Source organism: Aedes aegypti, chromosome 3 (assembly GCF_002204515.2).
Source record: "Aedes aegypti strain LVP_AGWG chromosome 3, AaegL5.0 Primary Assembly, whole genome shotgun sequence".
NCBI classification, from domain to species: domain Eukaryota; kingdom Metazoa; phylum Arthropoda; class Insecta; order Diptera; family Culicidae; genus Aedes; species Aedes aegypti.
In genome coordinates this window covers 24004225-24023144 of record NC_035109.1, presented here as the reverse complement: position 1 = coordinate 24023144, position 18920 = coordinate 24004225, and the positions used below count along the sequence as shown (strand labels likewise).

Here is an 18920-nt window from a genome sequence, read left to right as displayed (position 1 = left end):
ACGTATTCGTCAATGTTTGTACTTGGATATTCCACAGTATTTTTAGCTATTTGGCCTTGCTAGCAATATAATGAACTAACCGCTCCACGTTCAGAGACAATGCAATGCATAACCGTTTCGTTTCGTGATGCGGTGTGATGTTTCACACAGTTGATAGATCTGTACTCTGGAGTCTACAGTTGGTCCACTACAATACCAGTCCCCATGTTCTCGTGTCCGCACAAATTAGATCGCAGCATAAAAGGCCAAACGGGAGGTTGACAATAATTTCACCAATGAAGATGTCGTTCGTTAGGGATGAGCAGTGATTCTCGAAAAAGTATTCAACCTTACTGAAAAGTATGCGTACTTACATTATCGATTCATCTTATTCCGCAGACAAAATTCTAAGCCTACGCGGTTTTTACTTTTAAAACGTTTAATTTCCGGATTTACAAAACAACTTGAGTCATATTTTTGACTTTCGAAATCTATCCACTGTTTACACCGCTCCGTTATATTGAGAGATAAAGTACGAATCAAAATAAAACACTGCTTGAGAAGATCTCAAACTGGTACAGAAAAGTCGCAAGTAATTGAATAAAACGGTGTAGCATTTTGTCATAAAATTTTTGTGGGAAAATATTTTTGAACGCGAGCGGATTGCATGCAAAAAATAGCGATGTACATGCGATGAAATGTTTGGAAGAGGTTTCTTTTTTATTCTTCTTAATTAATTATCTCAAATCCGTTCTAAACTTACTTACGTTGATTTGAAAAAGTAATCAACAATTGTTGATTGCAATTCTTTTGAATGAGAGCGAATCGGTTAATCAGATGGCCTTATGTTACGACAAAGATGTCCAAAAAGTTCAAACCAAACGACCGTGGAGGTGGTTTTCGATCATCTCCAGCGCTGGACTGCGCGCGAAACTAGCCGTATGAGCACGATTGCAACCTATTATTGCGGGCAGTGGCGCAATCAGGCCGTCAATTCAGTACCCCGTAGAACGTTGATTGAGCCGGTTGGTGGAGTGTACCCTGTACGAGTGATAGATAGACTTTTTGTTGTCATTTACAGCTGCCCATAAAAGCATAACTGTCCAATATTTATATAAACTTTAGTTTAGTTTCGTTTGAAAATGTTATGGAAAAATATGAACTGAGTATAGTCCTATATTGAAAAATTACGACATAACGGTCTCTATATGAGTTTTAAACCTCAATAACAACTGCAAAAAGTGAATTATGTTCAAGTTTAAAATTCTTGCTGATCAATAGTAGCAAATGAGTTGTTTGTGTGGTGGTGCTAAATGAATATGACATGCTGAACTGTACTAGAAAATTATAAACACAAGACAAATTTATAACTTTGAGAGTTATTTTTTCAATGCTTACTTCTTTCTATTTGGGACAGTTATGCTTTTATTGGCAGCAGAGCACCGGTTCAGAGCCACAGGAGCCACACCCATCATCATCTTCATTATCAACCTTTGCACCGTATTCTTGACCCGGTCCAGATTCGCGTGAGCTCGGTTGAAACGTGTTTTGGGTTTTTTTTTTTGTTGAAGAGCAAGATTTACATAATAATAGCAACGTTCAGGCGGTTAAATTGCTGCCTCGGAAACACAATTCTCAGAGGAAGTACAAACTCATCAGCCGTAAGTATCTGCGCGGTAGCAAGTGCTAATGAAAAAGCTTGAAACTATACATCACCGTTTAGCGGGTTCTGTTGTCAATTGTTACGATTTAGAACAAAAAGTACGAGTGCGAAAAACGCAAGGCTCCCACAAAACTAATATCAAGCAGAAAAATCTACATAAGACACAAATAGTTATATTTGAGGTAAACTCAAATTATGTTCAAATTGGACTGATTATAGGACTGGTTTGCAACAAACATATATGTTTTGTTTGAAACAAACAAGTTTGATGTTAGAAACAAACATTCTTATTTAAATTGTTTTTAGCTGCTTACTTCGTAGGTATTTTCTAACATTTTTTTTTCGAACTTTTTTATGCTAAATTTTTACTTAAAGTTTTTACTTAAACTATTTATTTTGAATAAAATAGTCATGCAAGTCATCGTGCAAAAGTTTGGCTTCACCTGAACTTACTTGAAACACGAAAATTCTATGAAATTTCAAACCAATCATGTACGCGCCATTATTTGCGTTCGAAAAAGCTATGAACTATTAAATTCGGTTGGAAAATGGCAGAGATATTGACAAAAATGATTTGCGTGCGGCTCAAGTGATCTCAAACTGCACGATACGTACTTCATACTAAGGATGAACCCAAACTTTTGCTCGATGATTTGAATGACCGTTTTATTGATTTTGAATAGTTTTCCGACTTTTCCGCCAAAACTTCGTGAGTACTCTTCAAAGAACATAAGATTATGATTCTAATGACACATTGATTTAAAATTTTGGTCAGTCCAATGCTGAGAAAATTAGCCATGTTTTTTAAGTGTGATTTTGAAAATTGTCACAACTTGAAGCAAAAATTCAGTATACCAAATTCAGAAAATGTTTTCAGAAAAATATCCTACTAACGAAATCTGTTTTATATAAATGCAAATAATTGTTTTTACATACTTGAACACATGTTTTCCAAAACTTGTTACAAAATAAGAAGTAAAAATTAAAATTCACCGCGCATTCCGATACAATTTATGAAACCCTCAAGTGGTCTTCTACGAAATTGCAATAGTAGTTTACGGAACAAGTTGCAGAATGATGATTTTCACAGCAAGAGTCGTAAATTAATCCTAAGAGGTTTGCCGAGTGGGATAATTACGACGAGTGCTGTAAAAATCGAGTTCTGCAACGAGTTACGTACAACATTTTTTTGCAATTTTGTAGAAGACCGCTTGAGGGTATCAGAATGCATTCGCCATTATTTTACAATTCCTGAAAAATTGTTGTGTAATGATTAATTACGCAACTCAAAACAGTTGCGTAATGAGAAAGCGTTGCGTAATGAACCATTACAGCACTGGTTTCAGTTGCGTAATGACTATTCCCGCACTGCATACTTCAGTGCAGGAAAGTAGGCCGTTTTATGACAGATTGGCGTGATGAAAAACAGCCCATTACGATGAGAAATTGCAAAAAAAAAATGTTGTACGTAACTCGTTGCAGAACTCGATTTTTACAGCACTCGTCATAATTATCTAAATTTACGACTCGTGCTGTAAAAATCATCATTCTGCAACTCGTTCCGTAAACTACTATTTGAATTTCGAGGAGTATGCTTGACCAGGCGAAAACAGTAATTAAAATTTCTAGTTTTGCGAAAAACAGCTATTCACGTGTTCCAATTAACACTATTTTTGATCAATTTACAATCGAAATATAGTGTGTATTTTTATGGAAACATCACTTCATGGCTGGAATAAAGTATTCATGTCACCAATATTCTGTGTTTTATTCTGCAAACTTTCGCCCCTTGAAAGTTGCGAACTTTGACTCCGCCAGTGGCATATAATATCGTTAAAGACAAATAATTTGCACACTATTATAACTAAAAATGTATGAATATTCTGGCATATGTTTGATCAGTAAAATTGTAGCTGATAGAACAAAGATCTTCTATGTAGTGTTTGTTTCTATTCAAACTCTATAGTTCTGCTGGAAATGTTGAATATTTCAGTAAGGTCAAACTTTTGCTCCACCTTACCCTATAAATATCATAATCATTTTTGAAGAGAAAGTTCAATAGTATCATAATTGATATGATGTTCATTGAAATCAATTAAAACAAAGTATCAAAGTATCAGGACAAATTCTAAAATAGCAAAAATAGATCAGGACGCTCCAAATCAAACTCAAAATCAGGACATGTCCTACCGAATCAGGACGAATGATAACCCTAAGGAAGGAGAGAAAGGGGGGTTGAGCTTCCGTTACTTATTGTTACAAAAGGGGGACGGGGTTATAGAAAATGCGTTTGGTAGACGAGGAAGGGAGAACTTTTATTTAAAGGTGTAACCTGTTTTTTTATAAAAAAAAATCTAAATATTAGGGAGGGGGTTGTTTTGAGTTAGCGTTTCGTAATTAGAAGGAAGTGGGTTCGGTGGAACATTACTTATTGTTGCATAGGGGAGTAAAAAAACTCGATTAAGGCGTTACGTAATTTGTGTACCATACCTAATGAATAGGACGATTTTATAAAAAAAAAACCATCATCCATTTCACAACATCAACATGTGTATCAACTTTTGAGAGTTCATGTGGATTATTTTTGAACCACAATAATCACTTAGTCATTTAACAATCAGGCACAACCCGGAAGCCATAGTATGGGATCTCGGAAAATCAACCCAAATCAAATGTTGATTTCCATAATGTACATACTCGACAAAAGATGACCATCGGAAGCCTTTCTGGTTATTTTAAATGCAGAGGACCATTCTAAGTCTAATTTCATAACCCCGTTTATCGGTTATTCATCATTGGAAAGCAGAATGACATTTGGAAGTGACGTCATTCCTATCGTTAACTCGAACGAGTACAAGAGAAACCAAAGCCTGCGCTCTTTTACTATCATCCAAGCCTCATGGTTGACGATTAGAATGACGACACATGTTTTGATTCAAAATTGTTGTTTACACGCGGGAATAGCTTACCTTTACGTGATACCTTGGTAAGTATAGCGTGGCAGCCATTATGCGATACATCAAATAACACTGTTTCAACAAATTAAAACTTTTAGAGGTACAGTTGGGACATTCTGGACGTATAGATGCCGTTTTGAGTTTGCTCAGTAGCTCAAGTATTTGATACCGGAATAGACATTGATTCTTTTAGGAAATTAATATTTTTGCCACTAATATGTAAATTAAATTGAAATAATTTTTTCAATCATCATGAGAAATATAAAATACCACTGTTTCGTATAAGTAAATCTATCGGAAAGTAAATAACAGCATTTAGGACACGGTCGAACGTAATGCCAAAACTCAGGCTTAATAACAAGTTCCCACTTTTTCAATTCGTGATTTCCATGATTTATTTTTGAAATTTATATTATATTGGGAGGGTCTTTGTGGAAAACATTCAACGATCTAAATCAGAATCCTAAAAGTATTTTAATGAGTGTCCTGAAGGATCTTAAATGGATTCAGATAAGAATCTTAGAAATCCCTAGAAGGTTTCTGAAGAATTTCATGAAAGTTTTCTGATGATATCCTTTGAAGGTTTCTGATAAGAATCCTGGAAAGTTTCTGATGAAAAACAGTATCTGGTGTCAATACTGGAAGGTTTCTGATGAATATACTGGTAGGATTTTGATTAGAATGCTGAAAATATTGTAATGAAAATCCTGGAAAAATCACTTTCAGAATCCTGGGGACTTACGATGAAAATCCTGATTTTAAAGGAGCTCTGCAATGTTTCTGATGGATATGTATTGTGGAAATATTTAATGTGGGTTCAGTTGAAAATCCATGAAGAATTCTGATGAGAAGCCAGAAAGAAATATAATCAGAATACTGGAAGGATTTAGGCTAGAATCCTGAAAAAAATCTGAAGCTAATCCTAATTAATGTGAATAAGAATCCTAGACGGATTCTGTTGCGAATATTTAAATGAGAATCCTGGATGAATTCTGATAAGTAACTTCGAAGGATTCTGTTGAGTGTTCCTGAAGAACTCTGTTAAGAACCATGGAAGGATTCCGTGGAGAATCCCGGAAGGATTCCGAAGAAAAGATTAAATGAACTGATTCTGATGGAAATCAAGGAAGTATTCTGAAGATAAATTTTGAAGGGTTTGGATGAGAATGATGAAAGAATTTATATGAGAATGCTTCAGAGATTGTGAAGAGAATCCTGGAACGATTCTATTTTCAATTCGTCATAGATGCTGATGAAACACTGATGCCAATCCTACAAGTATTCTGACAAGCATCTCGCGAGGATTCTAACGAGAATCCTGAGTACATTCTGATGAAAATTTTGAGAGGATTCGAATGAGATTGCTAAGAGGATTCTAATGAGAGCCTTGAGACTATTCTGATTAGAATCCTGAGAATATCCTGATGAGAACTCTAGAATTTTAAGGAAATGTTTTGAAGAATTCTGATGAAAAACTTGTATAAGGAATTAAAAGAGAATGCTAGAATAATTGTGTTGAGAATCCTCAAAAGATTCTGATTAGATTCCTGAGCGGATTCTGATGCGAATCCCAAAAGGATTGTTATGTGAATCTTAAGAAAATTCTGGTGAGAAATCTGAGAGAATACTGAAGGAAATTTGGATTTGATTTGATATTTCTCATTCGTTTATTATTTTTTTAAGGCGAAGTAGCCCGTTTTGGCGGCCATGTTGACATTGCAGCTCGTAAATTCAAAGTAATAAAACTCGGTCCTCATAGTTGATATTGATCCAGAAAAGTATCCCTATATGTGCTTACATTCAAAAACTATGCTTATACGTTTTCAGCTGCGGAAGAGCAATATTAACTGAAATTCATTATTTCGAAATTGTGACATGATGTGGCAACAATCATCAACGACACGCACAGATTTCAACAACGGTCTACTTTGCCTTAAAAATATGAATTAAAATGAAATTCCGGATCCAAATACCGAGGCTGAACTGAACGAAACCCAACTTCCAGAATGTCCCAACAGTGCCTCTAAAAGTTTCAATTCGCTGAAACAGTGTTATTTGATGTTTTGCATACTGGAAGTTTTTTAATGGTAAAACTCGGGCTTTTTAATTAGAAACGGGGTTATGAAGCAAAACATAAAATGGTATCTTGCATTCAAAATGATCAGAAAGGCTTCCGATGCTCATCTGATCGAATATGTCAGTTGGGCCAATATCAGTTGGCCGAATGTCGTTTGGCCGAAAACATAAATAGTAGTCAACTAATGTTAGCATGTCAACAATGAGTCCCGAAGCTAAATTTTAAAGAAAAATTTAGTCTTAAAGAAGGACAAATTATAATGATCGAAATATTCCTTCATAGTAAGTTCAAGAAATACCCAGTGCTGAAAAAAGGACATCCTTAATAAAACGTCATTTAGTAGTTATTATCTTTTTCGCTATCGATTTTAGACGCCGTAGAGGCAATTTTTAAATGAAAGCACGACAAAAAATGGTATCATATATCTATTACGCCCATAATCACTTTGAATACAGAAGTCTAAAATAAATTTATGTTTCGAAGAAATTTCTCGATGGAGTTTTAATCAGTCAGTAATCGAGCAGCGCATGAGACGAGTCTCCCCGAGAGCACATCACCTAGCGCGCGCTTTCAGAATTTTCGTGAGCCTTCGTCTAGCGCAGCACACTAGGATTCCGATGAGCTGAGAGACGGTTTGGTTGGAGGCTCGTCAGTACAATTATGTGCTCCTGAGAAATATGTAACTCTAATTTGAACCCGTGCGAGCTGAAAATTGAACGCGAAATGAAAACTGTCGTCATGGCAGACACACGACATATTTCAATGCGGAAGTAATGCAAAGATGTATTGTGTATTTCTTTCACCACTGGACTGCGAAGTGCGGCCTCATAAGTGCGAAAGTGTGAATAAAAGTGCGGGATTACATTGAATCCAGTTGGTGTCTTTAGAGCACTTATTCTTTGATTTACGAAGAATAAGTCCCCTGAAGTCACCTACCCGATTTGATGCAATTGCATAGCATAGCATAGCATAGACTGACTGTACATGTCAATGGTTGCTACTCCGTGATTGATCCGAACCGGTAAGAATTGCACTTCGATCCAAATGAATGAGGGATGGGATTTTCCGCATATTCTCGAAGTGCAATTTTAGCAGCTCTCATATTATTGATCAATAGCGGCGCCGGCCAAGTCCTTACAGTCAGTTGGGAAGGGTAAGGAACGTTATTGGGTAATGATCGTTGCTTCTAAAGACGGAGAATACCTCTGCATCTCCACAATCATCACGGGACAGGTTGATTAGTGAGGAAGGAAAAAGATCTGGGAGTCACCTTTGGTCGGTGATGCGATCCATGGATTAGGAGGGAAAATACGAAACTTAAAACTAGTGTTGCATTTTTGTATCGCAGTAAAAATATATTGAGAGAAATTATAAAAAAGTCGACATTCATAATATCGAACTATTCAGAGGTTATTTTTAGTAATAACGAAGACAAAAAGGATTGCGTATTTTAAAAGTATATGTAACATAAATAAGGGTATTGTCGACACATGTAATGACGAACCATTCAAAGTATGTTTGAAAATTAAAATAAAATTAAAAAAAAAAGTTACGTTGCAACAAAAAAATGTCTTACGTCGACATTCATAATGTCGAACTATTCAAAGGTTATTTTGATCAATGACGAAAACATAATGGTATATTAAGTTTGAATGAAACACGAAAAAGTCGACACTTGTAGTGACGAACCATTCATAGCTTGTTTGAAAATAAAATAAAAGCTACTTATAGCAACGATAAAAATGAATTATCATAAGCATGAAACGATCTCACCAGTACATCGTCCTCGGCTGAACACGAAGCTTTTCACACTTGATCAACACGAACCGAACACTATTGGTTTTGACTCCGTTGCGCGTCCCACCGGAACATGCAACCGAATCAAAAGACCACGCACTATTGTCGTTTTTTTTGTCCGCACTCTAATGACGCGAACCGAACACGCTTTGTTTTGATTCCGTCGTGCGTTCCATCGGAACACGCAACCAAATCAAAAGACCACGCACTCTGCTCTGGCCTCTGCAAAGCACTGGGCAAACGAACGAAGCCACCGAAATACACTCCGAGCGCGCGAAAATGAATCGGATTCCCTACCCGATTTGATGCAATTGCGCACTTTTATTAGCGTTTCCGCACTTGTAAAAACTTCTGCGATAGTCCAGTGGTGAAAGAAATGCGCAATATTTGTAATGATGGGGCCGAATGGTTAGAGTTAGAGTCCGCGGCTACAAAGCAACGCCATGCTGAAGGTGTCTGGGTTCGATTCCCGGTCGGTAAAGAATCTTTTCGTAATGGAAATTTCCTTGACTTCCCTGGGAATAGGGTATCATCGTACCTGCCACACGATATACGAACTCGAAAATGACAACTTTGGCAAAGAAAGCTCTCAGTCAATAACTATGGAAGTGCTCATAAGAACCCTACACTGAGTAGCCGGCTCTGTCCCAGTGGGGACGTTAATGCAAAGAAGAAGAAGAAGATATGTTTCTTTTATTTGGTGCAAATTTTGTTAGATTTTTTTATTATTTGAACTACTGTTCCATGTTTTATAACAACTGGTGAAAAAAAATATCAGGGGAACACATTCTGTTATAATTTTGTTTCTTCCACCTGCTCTGGTCATAACGCTTGAGACCACTTCTCTTCAAGCGTTACGTGATTTGTGGAGCACTATTGAGTCTAACGGCACAAATGAGACTTACACTTTGTTAGCAATCCAATGTTATACATAGGGTTTTTTCACAAATTTCATAACGCCAAAAATGACCATTTTTGACACCCACCCACCCCCTCGTAACGCATTTTATAAGACCATTTTCCAAATTTTGTGTGAGCTGTAAAACCACCCACCCCCGAACATTACCTTCCTCGGCTCATTTCTCTCCTCTGAATTGTACACTGCCTTGAAATCAATAGTCAGATGGTGAGCCTGCAAGTTCATCTAAAATCATTGTTTAAGGCCCAAGTAAAAATACAGCAAATGTCAAAAGTGAAAAAGCATTTTTTTCCTTTAAAATCTACAAATCAAAAAAAAAGTACACACAGCTGTTTTATTTGCAAAATACAAAGGCTGTGTGTTTTTACTTTTTTTAATTTGTTGATTTCAAGGGCGAAAACTGCTTTTTTATATTTGACATTTGCTCCATTTTTACTTGCACCTTAACATATCTCGCTTAATTTATGATCTCGCAATAGGGTAACTAATATATTTTGGACCCCTGGGCCATTTTCCTGAAAATTTCCCAGTCAAAATCGAGAGACCAACTCAATTCGCATGCCATTAGGAAAGATAGGACTATTCCGTACTTGCATCAACTGTTTGTACGTTGAAAACGTGTTTATTTTACCTGAAATCAATTTAGTTTAATTGGTGCATATATGCAACCGTTACAATACGTTACACACAGAAATTGAAGCCGTCAGAAATTTTTCAAATGTAAACAAAAACTTTTTTCAAATTTCTGAACAAAAAGCGTAGAATTTCTTCGGTTTTCCATTGTCAATCGAATAATTCGACTATGGGCAAGCATATCATACAACCAGTGCCGTGGACTTTGTCGCCAAACGATAAAAAATGCCGAGGGTCCATAATATATACTTTGAAGGTCCAAAATGTATTGGTGTGTCCAAAATGATGAAAAACAGTGCTTCACAATTTAATTGTTTTCTACGTTTTTTTGGATCCTACATGACCGTATGGGCATTTTTGTCTCGTAGATGAAGTTTTTCTCTGCATTTTGGCATTTTCTTTGACTTGATTACGCTGTGCAATTAATTGATTGGGGCAAACAACTAAAATCACTTCCTTAGGGGGTCCAAAATACGACTGTTACCCTAACAGCTATTTGTAACCAACCTTGTTGTTACTGAGCAAACGAATGGATTTACAAGTTATTTAGCAACGCTACGATGAAAACAAGATCATCCTCTATCTCCAAGTGGTGATAGTTTTTATCCACCTCGGTCAGTAAATTTTCAGTAAAGCTGAGAATCAGGCTCTATCCCAGTAAAGACGTAACTCAAACAAATTGCATATGATCAGAGAACCTCGTATAGTTCCTCACACATTTCAAGCATCATCTAACCGAATTTTTCTGCTGAAGTCACGCGAACTTATCAATCCACACCAAACGGGAACCCCTCGACCCCTAATCGCAATTGTTTTGCAACAGATTGATTCTATTTCCATACAGCGCATACCTAAAGCATGTTTTGCGATTGAATTTCTTCGAAAGTGTCCCTTATCCGTTCCCAGCTTTTTTTTTTTGCATCGGTGATGAAAAAATGCTACGCCGATAAGATTAGGAAATCGCGAAATAAAATCGCACCCGATTTTATCGTAGATTTAAGAATCGCCCGCCGCCGGTTATCTTCCCACAGTCTAAGGTCGATATCCGTACGGTAGGGAACACACAATGTCGGAAGCAACGCAGCCCAAACCCATCTCGGCGATGGTTACATCCGAGGTGCATCCACCGGAATGGGATTCTCCGGAGGCCACCAGTGGATCGTTCACGCTGAACCACGAAGCGGGCCCCGTCGAGGACGGCGCCATCTCCGGACATGGTTCGTTTGTGCTGCGGGAAGAAGAACCGGTCATCGTGGATACGACAACGACAAATGGATCGTTTGTGCTGAAGGAGACCGTCCCGATCGTGTCCACTGAAGAGGGAGATGGGTCTTTTGTTCTGAGGGAAGACGTGCCGATCGTGTCACTGGAGGAAGGCGATGGATCATTCGTTCTCAAGGAAGAAGTCCCCATCGTGTCGACTGAGGAAGGTGACGGATCATTCGTTTTGAGAGAGGACGTTCCGATTGTTTCGACCGAAGAAGACCAAAACGGATCGTTCGTACTGAAAGAAGAAGTTCCGATCATAGACAACGCACCGATGGAGTTCCCTGCGTTCATCGAAGAATCGATAGCGAGCATAGCTCCACAGGAAGGTTTCACACCGGGAGAGTTTTCCATCACGATCGAGAGGCTTTCCGAGTGCGAAGGATTGATCGGTGAGCTGCATAAGGCCACCATTGCAGAGGGAGAACGTCAACTCGAGGTCCTCTGTAAGATACCACCCCTGGATCCAATGCGCAGGCAACAGTTCAACTCGATGGCTTTGTTCGACCGAGAAGTGAACATGTACTCCAACCTGCTTCCTGCTATGTTCGAGTTTCAACGCGAGAAAGGCCTTACCGAAGAGCTCAACAGTGGGTTTTTCAATGTCCCGAAGTGTTATCTGACGCACTTCGACGCGGAAAGCGAGCAGGCGTTGATCCTGATGGAAGATCTGCGCAACAGGGAGTTCTGCATGTGGAACAAGTTGGAATCGGTCAATTATGAACACGCAAAGCTGCTGTTGGTTCAGCTGGGACGTTTCCATGGTCTTTCATTGGCGATGAAAGAGCAACGTCCAGATCTGTTCGAACCGTTCAAACTGCCGGATGTGATGGTTCTTGCCATGGAAGAGAATGAACAATTGATGGGTATGTTTACGACTGCTCTAGATGCTGCCATCTCGGTGCTGGATCCAAGCGAGGAGAAAGCCTGCTTCAAGATGGAAGGTCTGCGGAACGAGTTCTTTACCACGCTGCAGAGCTGCGTAGATCCCGAACGAGCGGAGCCATTTGCGGTTCTGAATCACGGCGATTGCTGGGTCAACAACCTCATGTACGGATATCAGGTAAGATGATTTGAAACATTTCAAACACTCGAAGTCTGAACTATACGTTTTCTCAGGACGGTGCTCCCCGAGACGTGCTCTTCTTGGACTGGCAATTGGTCCGCTACGGATCCCCGGTCCTGGATTTGCTGTATTTCATATTCTGTTGTACTGATGAGGCACTTCGTGAGCGGCATTACGACGAAATGATACGCATCTACTACACTGCGTTGAAGGACCTGCTGGAGAAGGTGGGCAGCGAAGCCATGGATCTGTTCCCCTTGACGGCCCTGTTGCGACAGATGAAGACATTCGGGAAGTTCGCCGTCATCATGGCCGCCCTGGACATTCCGATTCTGTGTACCGATCCGGCACAAATTCAGAGCCACGGAGACGCTGCAGCAGCTTTTGCCGCTTCGCCAGAGGCCCAACGGCGCTACGGCTATCGCATGGGCGGCGTCATTCGCGATGCGATTAAGTACGGATATTTGTAGGAATGGAAAATAAACGGCGCGGACGAGTCTTTGGTGGAGATTTGTGTTATCTTTACCCCGGCATAATCCCACTGGCATCGAAAGGTGTACACGAGCCTCGGGTTTCTGATGTTCGGGGCGGAACGACTCTTCTCTGTTATCTTGCGGCGGCTGAATTGATTTGTTTCGAAAATTTGCATCAGGAATTCGATATCGGAGATTATCTACAGTGCCTGTCAGATTTTTATTACGAAATGTGATAAAATTGTGAAGTTTAAGTTGAGCTTATTTCTATTTCTATTCTAGTACAGACTTGAGAAGTAAAATGCTCAATTAAAATTTACTTTGGAATTAGTAATTTGAAAAGTATTTAGATCGAGAAGAAGCAGAATGACAGTTTTTTCAAGACCGTACCACCCATAATTGATGCCATGTATGCTTTTCAGGTGCTTACTAGATTTAAGGGAGGTATACAAAATGAGATCAAGTGTAAATTTGCTGCTACATGTTGGATCATTTCTTGCAATTAGTATCGTACAGGCGTATTTGAAGTGATCGATTTAGCTTCGCGGATTTTTTCTTAATTTTCGAAACTCAACCGATTTTCTGAACATCTTGCGATACTGCATGGCAAAAGACGATAAATACTTTCTACTGAAACAAAAGTAGCTATAGAAAACTGTTGCCCGGCTAAGTGATTAGTGTAAGAGAAAATCTAAAAAGAGAAATCGATCATTGCATATACGATCTTATGATACTGAACGCGTGATATAAATTATTATGGACTTCGTTGAGAACATAACAATCTCGTTCAAAAATTTGGGGTGACCCTTGTGACATTTGTCTACTTATCTGTGATAGCACGGCCCTTCCTTAGCCGAGTGGTTAGAGTCCGCGGCTATAAGCAAAGCCATGATGAAGGTGTCTGGGTTCGAATCCCGGTCGGTCCAGGATCTTTTCGCAATGAAAATTTCCTTGACTTCCTTGGGCATAGAGTATAATCGTATCTGCCACACGATATACGAATGCGAAAATGGCAACTTTGGCAAAGAAAGCTCTCAGTTAATAACTGTGGAAGAGCTCATAAGAACACTAAGCTGAGTAGCAGGCTCTGCCCCAGTGAGGACGTTAATGCCAAGATGAAGAAGAAGAAGCACGTCTAATCAAAACTCTCTATAGTTTATTCGAAAGGTAATGAGTTAATGTTACTTCGTAGGTATTTGAACCAAACACTTTTTTGAATTATGTTTGTTTTTTTTACTTAAACTTATGGCATTTTTCGAAAATACACTAAAAAAACTAATATTCTAAGAATTGGCTTGACAAAAATTTGAAATTTTTGCGGCATAAGAACTGTAATCTCCTATTTTTAAAGAGCACTTGTAAGATTTTGACCGTATTACGCAACATTATTTACGTTAAAATCATCCATAGACTATCAAAAATAGTCGAAAAATGGTAGAGATATGACGATGACATGATTTGCATGCAACTACAAAATAAATTGTGATTGTAACTTATTTAGTTTTTGCTGAAATATGTAAAATCAATCATATATTAACCTTCTAATACACAAATTTTAATTTTCGATCAAAATATAATTTTAAGTTATCTAAAATCGATCTAAGCACGTTTTGGGTAATGATTTGTTTTTATTTGCAAATTTATAGATTTATGGAGAACATTCTCGATGGATTCTAGCAGGAATTCTTCAAATCATTCAATTCAACTTTTCTGTAAATTATTTAAGGAATTTCTTTTGGGATTTCTTCAAGTATTTTTTCAGGGATACATCTACGATGATGCAATGATGGATGAAATAAACGAAATGGAATAAAACTGATAAAATTGACGAATAGGATGAAAAGGAATGAAGTGAGTGAAATGGAAAATACCTGATTTTTTCTAAACCCCCCATCTAACATTGAGAGCCTCTTTTTGTTTAATTTTTCTTCCATCTTATGAGACAAACGGTTTTTTAGCCGCAAGTTTCTGATAAAAAAGCTCAACGCAAAATGCCGCGCGACAAAACAGGAAGAACGAATGAGAAGGTGGAAGCAGCACTCTGATAAACACTAGAATGGCAGAGTTAGTGAGTGTTTATGAAATGATGATTGCAACATATTCTTCAAGATTTCACAAAACAAATACACTTGTAATTGTTTCAAGCATTTCTTGTCACATTAGTCACATATTGGAAGCCTTCCAGGCACCTAGTTCCCTAAAATATATGACTATAAATTGATCAGTTATGAAACCATGCGTGCAACATATCAATGAATTTTAGTCCTGGTATATTGGTGACTTTTATAAGTATTGTTGGTCACATTGACCACATTCCGGAAATCTGCCCAATAATTGATTTCCTCCAAGAAAGTGTGCATAACGGCTCTGTTAGGGAACCATGCATGCGATACATAAATCTTGAAGATTCTGTAAAACAAGAATATTGAGAACTATTTTAAGCTTTTAACTAAACTGTTTCAAGCATTTTTTGTCACTTTGGCCACATGGCAGAAGTCATACAGGTCGATACGATAATCAATCGATATGATAAATTGAAAAATTTTTAGCTGGTACTTTTCCGGGTTAATACTTGATTGCTTCTTATGGATGTTTCTTGAGATTTAGGTCCACAAATCAAAATCAGCATCAACGTAAGTTGACGTAAGTCGGATACTAGCCAGTCAGCAAAACTCATAGGAATTCCAAATCCATGAGCTCAGAAGAAAGAAGCTCGTGAAGACATCACTGGCTAAATTCCTAGTAATTGTTATAGCGAACAATAATACTCGATGAAATTCTTATCTGAACACATCAGATATTACAGAGGTGCAAAAAAAAAAATTCAACTCTAACTTTCAAATCAATGCTCACGAAATTTGTAGGAAACAGTAAGCAATTCTCAGAAATTTCTGAAGGATCCTTGACAGAATCTAAAATTCAAAAGTTAATTGGAAGGAACCTCTAGGTAATTTCTGGCAGCACTACTGTAATCATTAACCCTCTATATATCTCTATAGCAGCTCCTGATCTGCTCAGCTGGTTGTATTTTTTATAAATAATAAGGAATTGTCAACTATACAGCTAAACCACTTTTTGGGAAGCACGATTTCGGTTTAGGGACGGTCGATATAAGTCGTGTAAAAATAGTTAAAGTTCATCTTGTGCATAGATGTTGAGATCATAGTAGTTTAAGGCGTAGTCCCTAATGGACGTTTTTTATGAATTATTCTAATATACTTTTTTAGAATAACTCCACCTAAACATTCATAATCTCGATAAGTAGGTTTCAAATATTCTTCCAGATCGGTCGCATACGTGTACTGAGTACACGCATCTTGAAAAAAAGCTTGATTTTCATACACAGCTTGAACGATATGGTACTAATAATGTCTGAATGCGCTACCGATCTTGAGTTCTCCCAAAAGATTTGTAGGAATCTCTCCCTTTCTTAGCTCTTCAATGTCCAGGTAATTTTTTTTTTTTCGTTTCTTTTTATCCCAATAAATTAGGTTAGGTCGCGAAAATTTTTTAAATTGAAATTAATATTTACGGTTTCCTGAGCCTTAACACTTCAGTCGTCGCGCTGTTGTATTTTGTACAACACTGTTGAAAAAACCTAGCTTTTCGTTCACAACAGCAGCGTAGTGGTTCTGATGGTAACAAACCGCGCGACGACTGGAAGGTTAAGTTGCAAAAATCTTGTCAGTCAATTGATGGTGGCGATTTTTCTTCCAAAATTATCACTAAAAATTTTGATTAAAATGCACTAATCCATATTCTAGAAGAGTTAGAATCTACGCGTTTTAGTTTTACGTTAGATCACCAATAGTGACTTTTAAGTGACCAGGTTGCTTCCATCCGATTCCGGATACCCGATTCCTCCTGGAAAGTAGGTTATGGAACCATGCTTGTGACATATCAATCTTCAAGATTTTACTAAAAAGTACATTGGACACTGTTTTAAGCATTTTTGGTCACATTGATCACATTCGAAAAACCTTCCAAGCATCTGGTTCCCTCGGGAAAGCGGCCAAACACGGATCAGGTTTGAGATTTTGTGTTGCAAATATGTTGTTGCCTATTTTTTCCACTTTGGGCATAAATGAAAGGCCTTCCAGGGACTTGGGTCCATCGGGAAAGTGGCCTTAAACGGGTTCTGCATGGAACTCTTCTTGTGACATAACAATCTTCTATATTTCACAAAAAAAAAATACATTGCAGCCAATTTCAAGCATTCTACTGAACTTTCGATGGAAACAATTCTAGTATAATGTCTGATTCTCTATGGACGTAAACCAATTACAGTCCACAAGTCATCATTTTCCCCCTAGATGGCACTATTCCCGGTGAATGACTTTCATGTCAACAGCTCCCCATTGCACAACACCACACGAAATCGTTCGATTATGATAAAACTAGGCCCGATTAGATAAGAGCCCATGCAATTCTCGTTACAGCAAACCCCACCGAAAGCTACGGCCGGCCAGTAGACAGTGTCACAACATCAAATCACAACGCAATCAACGGCGCCGTAGCTGAAACCGGAATGACCGAATCATCGAAAGAGTCTCAATCCGTCCAGCTGCCGGAATTCGTCCGGCAGTCGGCCATCCGGGCAGCCGTCAATCTCGGGTTCACACCGGACAAGTTCCACGTCCGGTTCGAGGCCGGTTCCAACTGCGATGGGTTGGTCGGAGAAATTCATCGGGTCACAATCACCGAAGGGAATCGCCAGGAGGATCTTTTCTGCAAGATTCCTCCGCTGAGTGCAGCCCGCCGGGAAGAATTCAACTCCATGACCCTATTCGAGAGGGAGATCATTCTGTACTCGACCGTACTGCCGGCCGTGTTCGAATTTCAGCGCGCCAAAAATGTACCGGAATCGGAAGGATTTTTTAACGTACCGAAATGCTACTTGACCCTTTTCGACGCCGATAGCGAGGAATCGGCGATACTGATGGAGAATCTAAGCAATAAGGGTTACCGAATGGGCAAAAAAATCGAACCCGTTGACCTTGACCATGCTCGATTGGTGATGACAAGCTTGGGACGGTGGCATGGACTGTCGTTGGCTCTTAAAGATCAGAAACCGGAGCTCTTCGAACGGTTCAAACTTCCCGATGTGTTGCTTCCGGCCGTCAAAAACAGCGATCAGTTGGTGGCGATGTTCGCAGCTGCCCTGGAAAATGCTATCTCTTTGCTGGGACCTGATGACGAACAGGAACGAACAAAAATGGAGGCTTTGAGGGATGATCATATACAGATGCTTGAGGTATGCTTAGATGGAACGAAGGCCGAACCGTACGCCGTATTGAACCATGGCGATTGTTGGATAAACAACCTCCTGTACGGATACAAGGTAAGCGTCCCAAGAAGTTCCCAATTCCATTACCTGATTCAAATCTATCTTTCAGGACGGCAAACCCATCGAACTGGCGCTCATCGATTGGCAACTGGCTCGCTACGTATCGCCCGCCTTGGACGTCCTGTACTTCCTGTTCTGCTGCACAGACGATACCTTCCGGACGGAACACTTCGACGAAATGATCCAAGTCTACCACAGTTCGTTGACGGCCCTGCTCGAACGATTGGGAAGCGATCCCGAAGCGCTGCTTCCCTTCACTGCCCTGCAAGGCCAGCTCGAAAGTTTCGGCAAGTTTGCCGTCCTCATGGCGGCCTTCGACGTTCCCATCCTTTGTACGGATCCGGCCGAAATGCCGGACCTGAATGGAGGAGATCTGGCCGAGGGTTTTGCAGCGTCACCCGAAGCGCAACTGAGGTATGCCAATCGGATGGGAGGCATCATACGAGACGCGGTCAGATATGGCTATCTCTAGCGTGATGGTGGTAGAACAGTATTAATGAATTGAACGACTTTATGATTGATAGATGGTGATTGGGAATGACTCTAGAGAAATATCACAGCCTACACTTACATAGCCCCATAAATTGATTGGAAGTATTCAGTTCATACATCTTTAACCGAGTCTATAACATTCCCCAGAAAACCATTCCCCAGAATTCCGTTCCCCAGAATGAATCATTTCCCAGAATCTCATTCCCTAGAATGTAACATTTCCCAGAAAGCTATATGTAGGGCCGGATCCT

The 18920-nt window shown here is 39.1% G+C and overlaps 3 protein-coding genes across 6 annotated transcripts in view; 2 read left to right on the top strand and 1 right to left on the bottom strand.

Annotated features, from left to right (window-relative positions):
- LOC5576657 (G patch domain and KOW motifs-containing protein) overlaps nucleotides 1-18920 on the bottom strand; it is a 117569-nt gene that overhangs the window by 37403 nt on the left and 61246 nt on the right. The window lies entirely within an intron of this gene.
- Nucleotides 931-18700, top strand: LOC5576654. Of its 4 annotated transcripts, none has more exons than XM_021849803.1 (4): nucleotides 965-1022; nucleotides 1397-1640; nucleotides 17270-18171; nucleotides 18227-18700. In XM_021849803.1, the coding sequence occupies exons 3-4, from the start codon at nucleotides 17359-17361 to the stop codon at nucleotides 18647-18649; spliced, it is 1236 nt and encodes a 411-aa protein (XP_021705495.1). In that variant the 5' UTR covers nucleotides 965-1022; nucleotides 1397-1640; nucleotides 17270-17358; the 3' UTR covers nucleotides 18650-18700. The 4 variants fall into 4 exon arrangements, with proteins under 4 accessions (XP_021705498.1, XP_021705495.1, XP_021705496.1 ...); XM_021849804.1 differs by having other exon boundaries at nucleotides 971-1022; nucleotides 1500-1640; XM_021849805.1 differs by having other exon boundaries at nucleotides 976-1022; nucleotides 1551-1640.
- On the top strand, nucleotides 11030-13084 carry LOC5576656. Its single transcript, XM_001656146.2, has 2 exons — nucleotides 11030-12354; nucleotides 12411-13084. The coding sequence occupies exons 1-2, from the start codon at nucleotides 11092-11094 to the stop codon at nucleotides 12825-12827; spliced, it is 1680 nt and encodes a 559-aa protein (XP_001656196.1). The 5' UTR covers nucleotides 11030-11091; the 3' UTR covers nucleotides 12828-13084.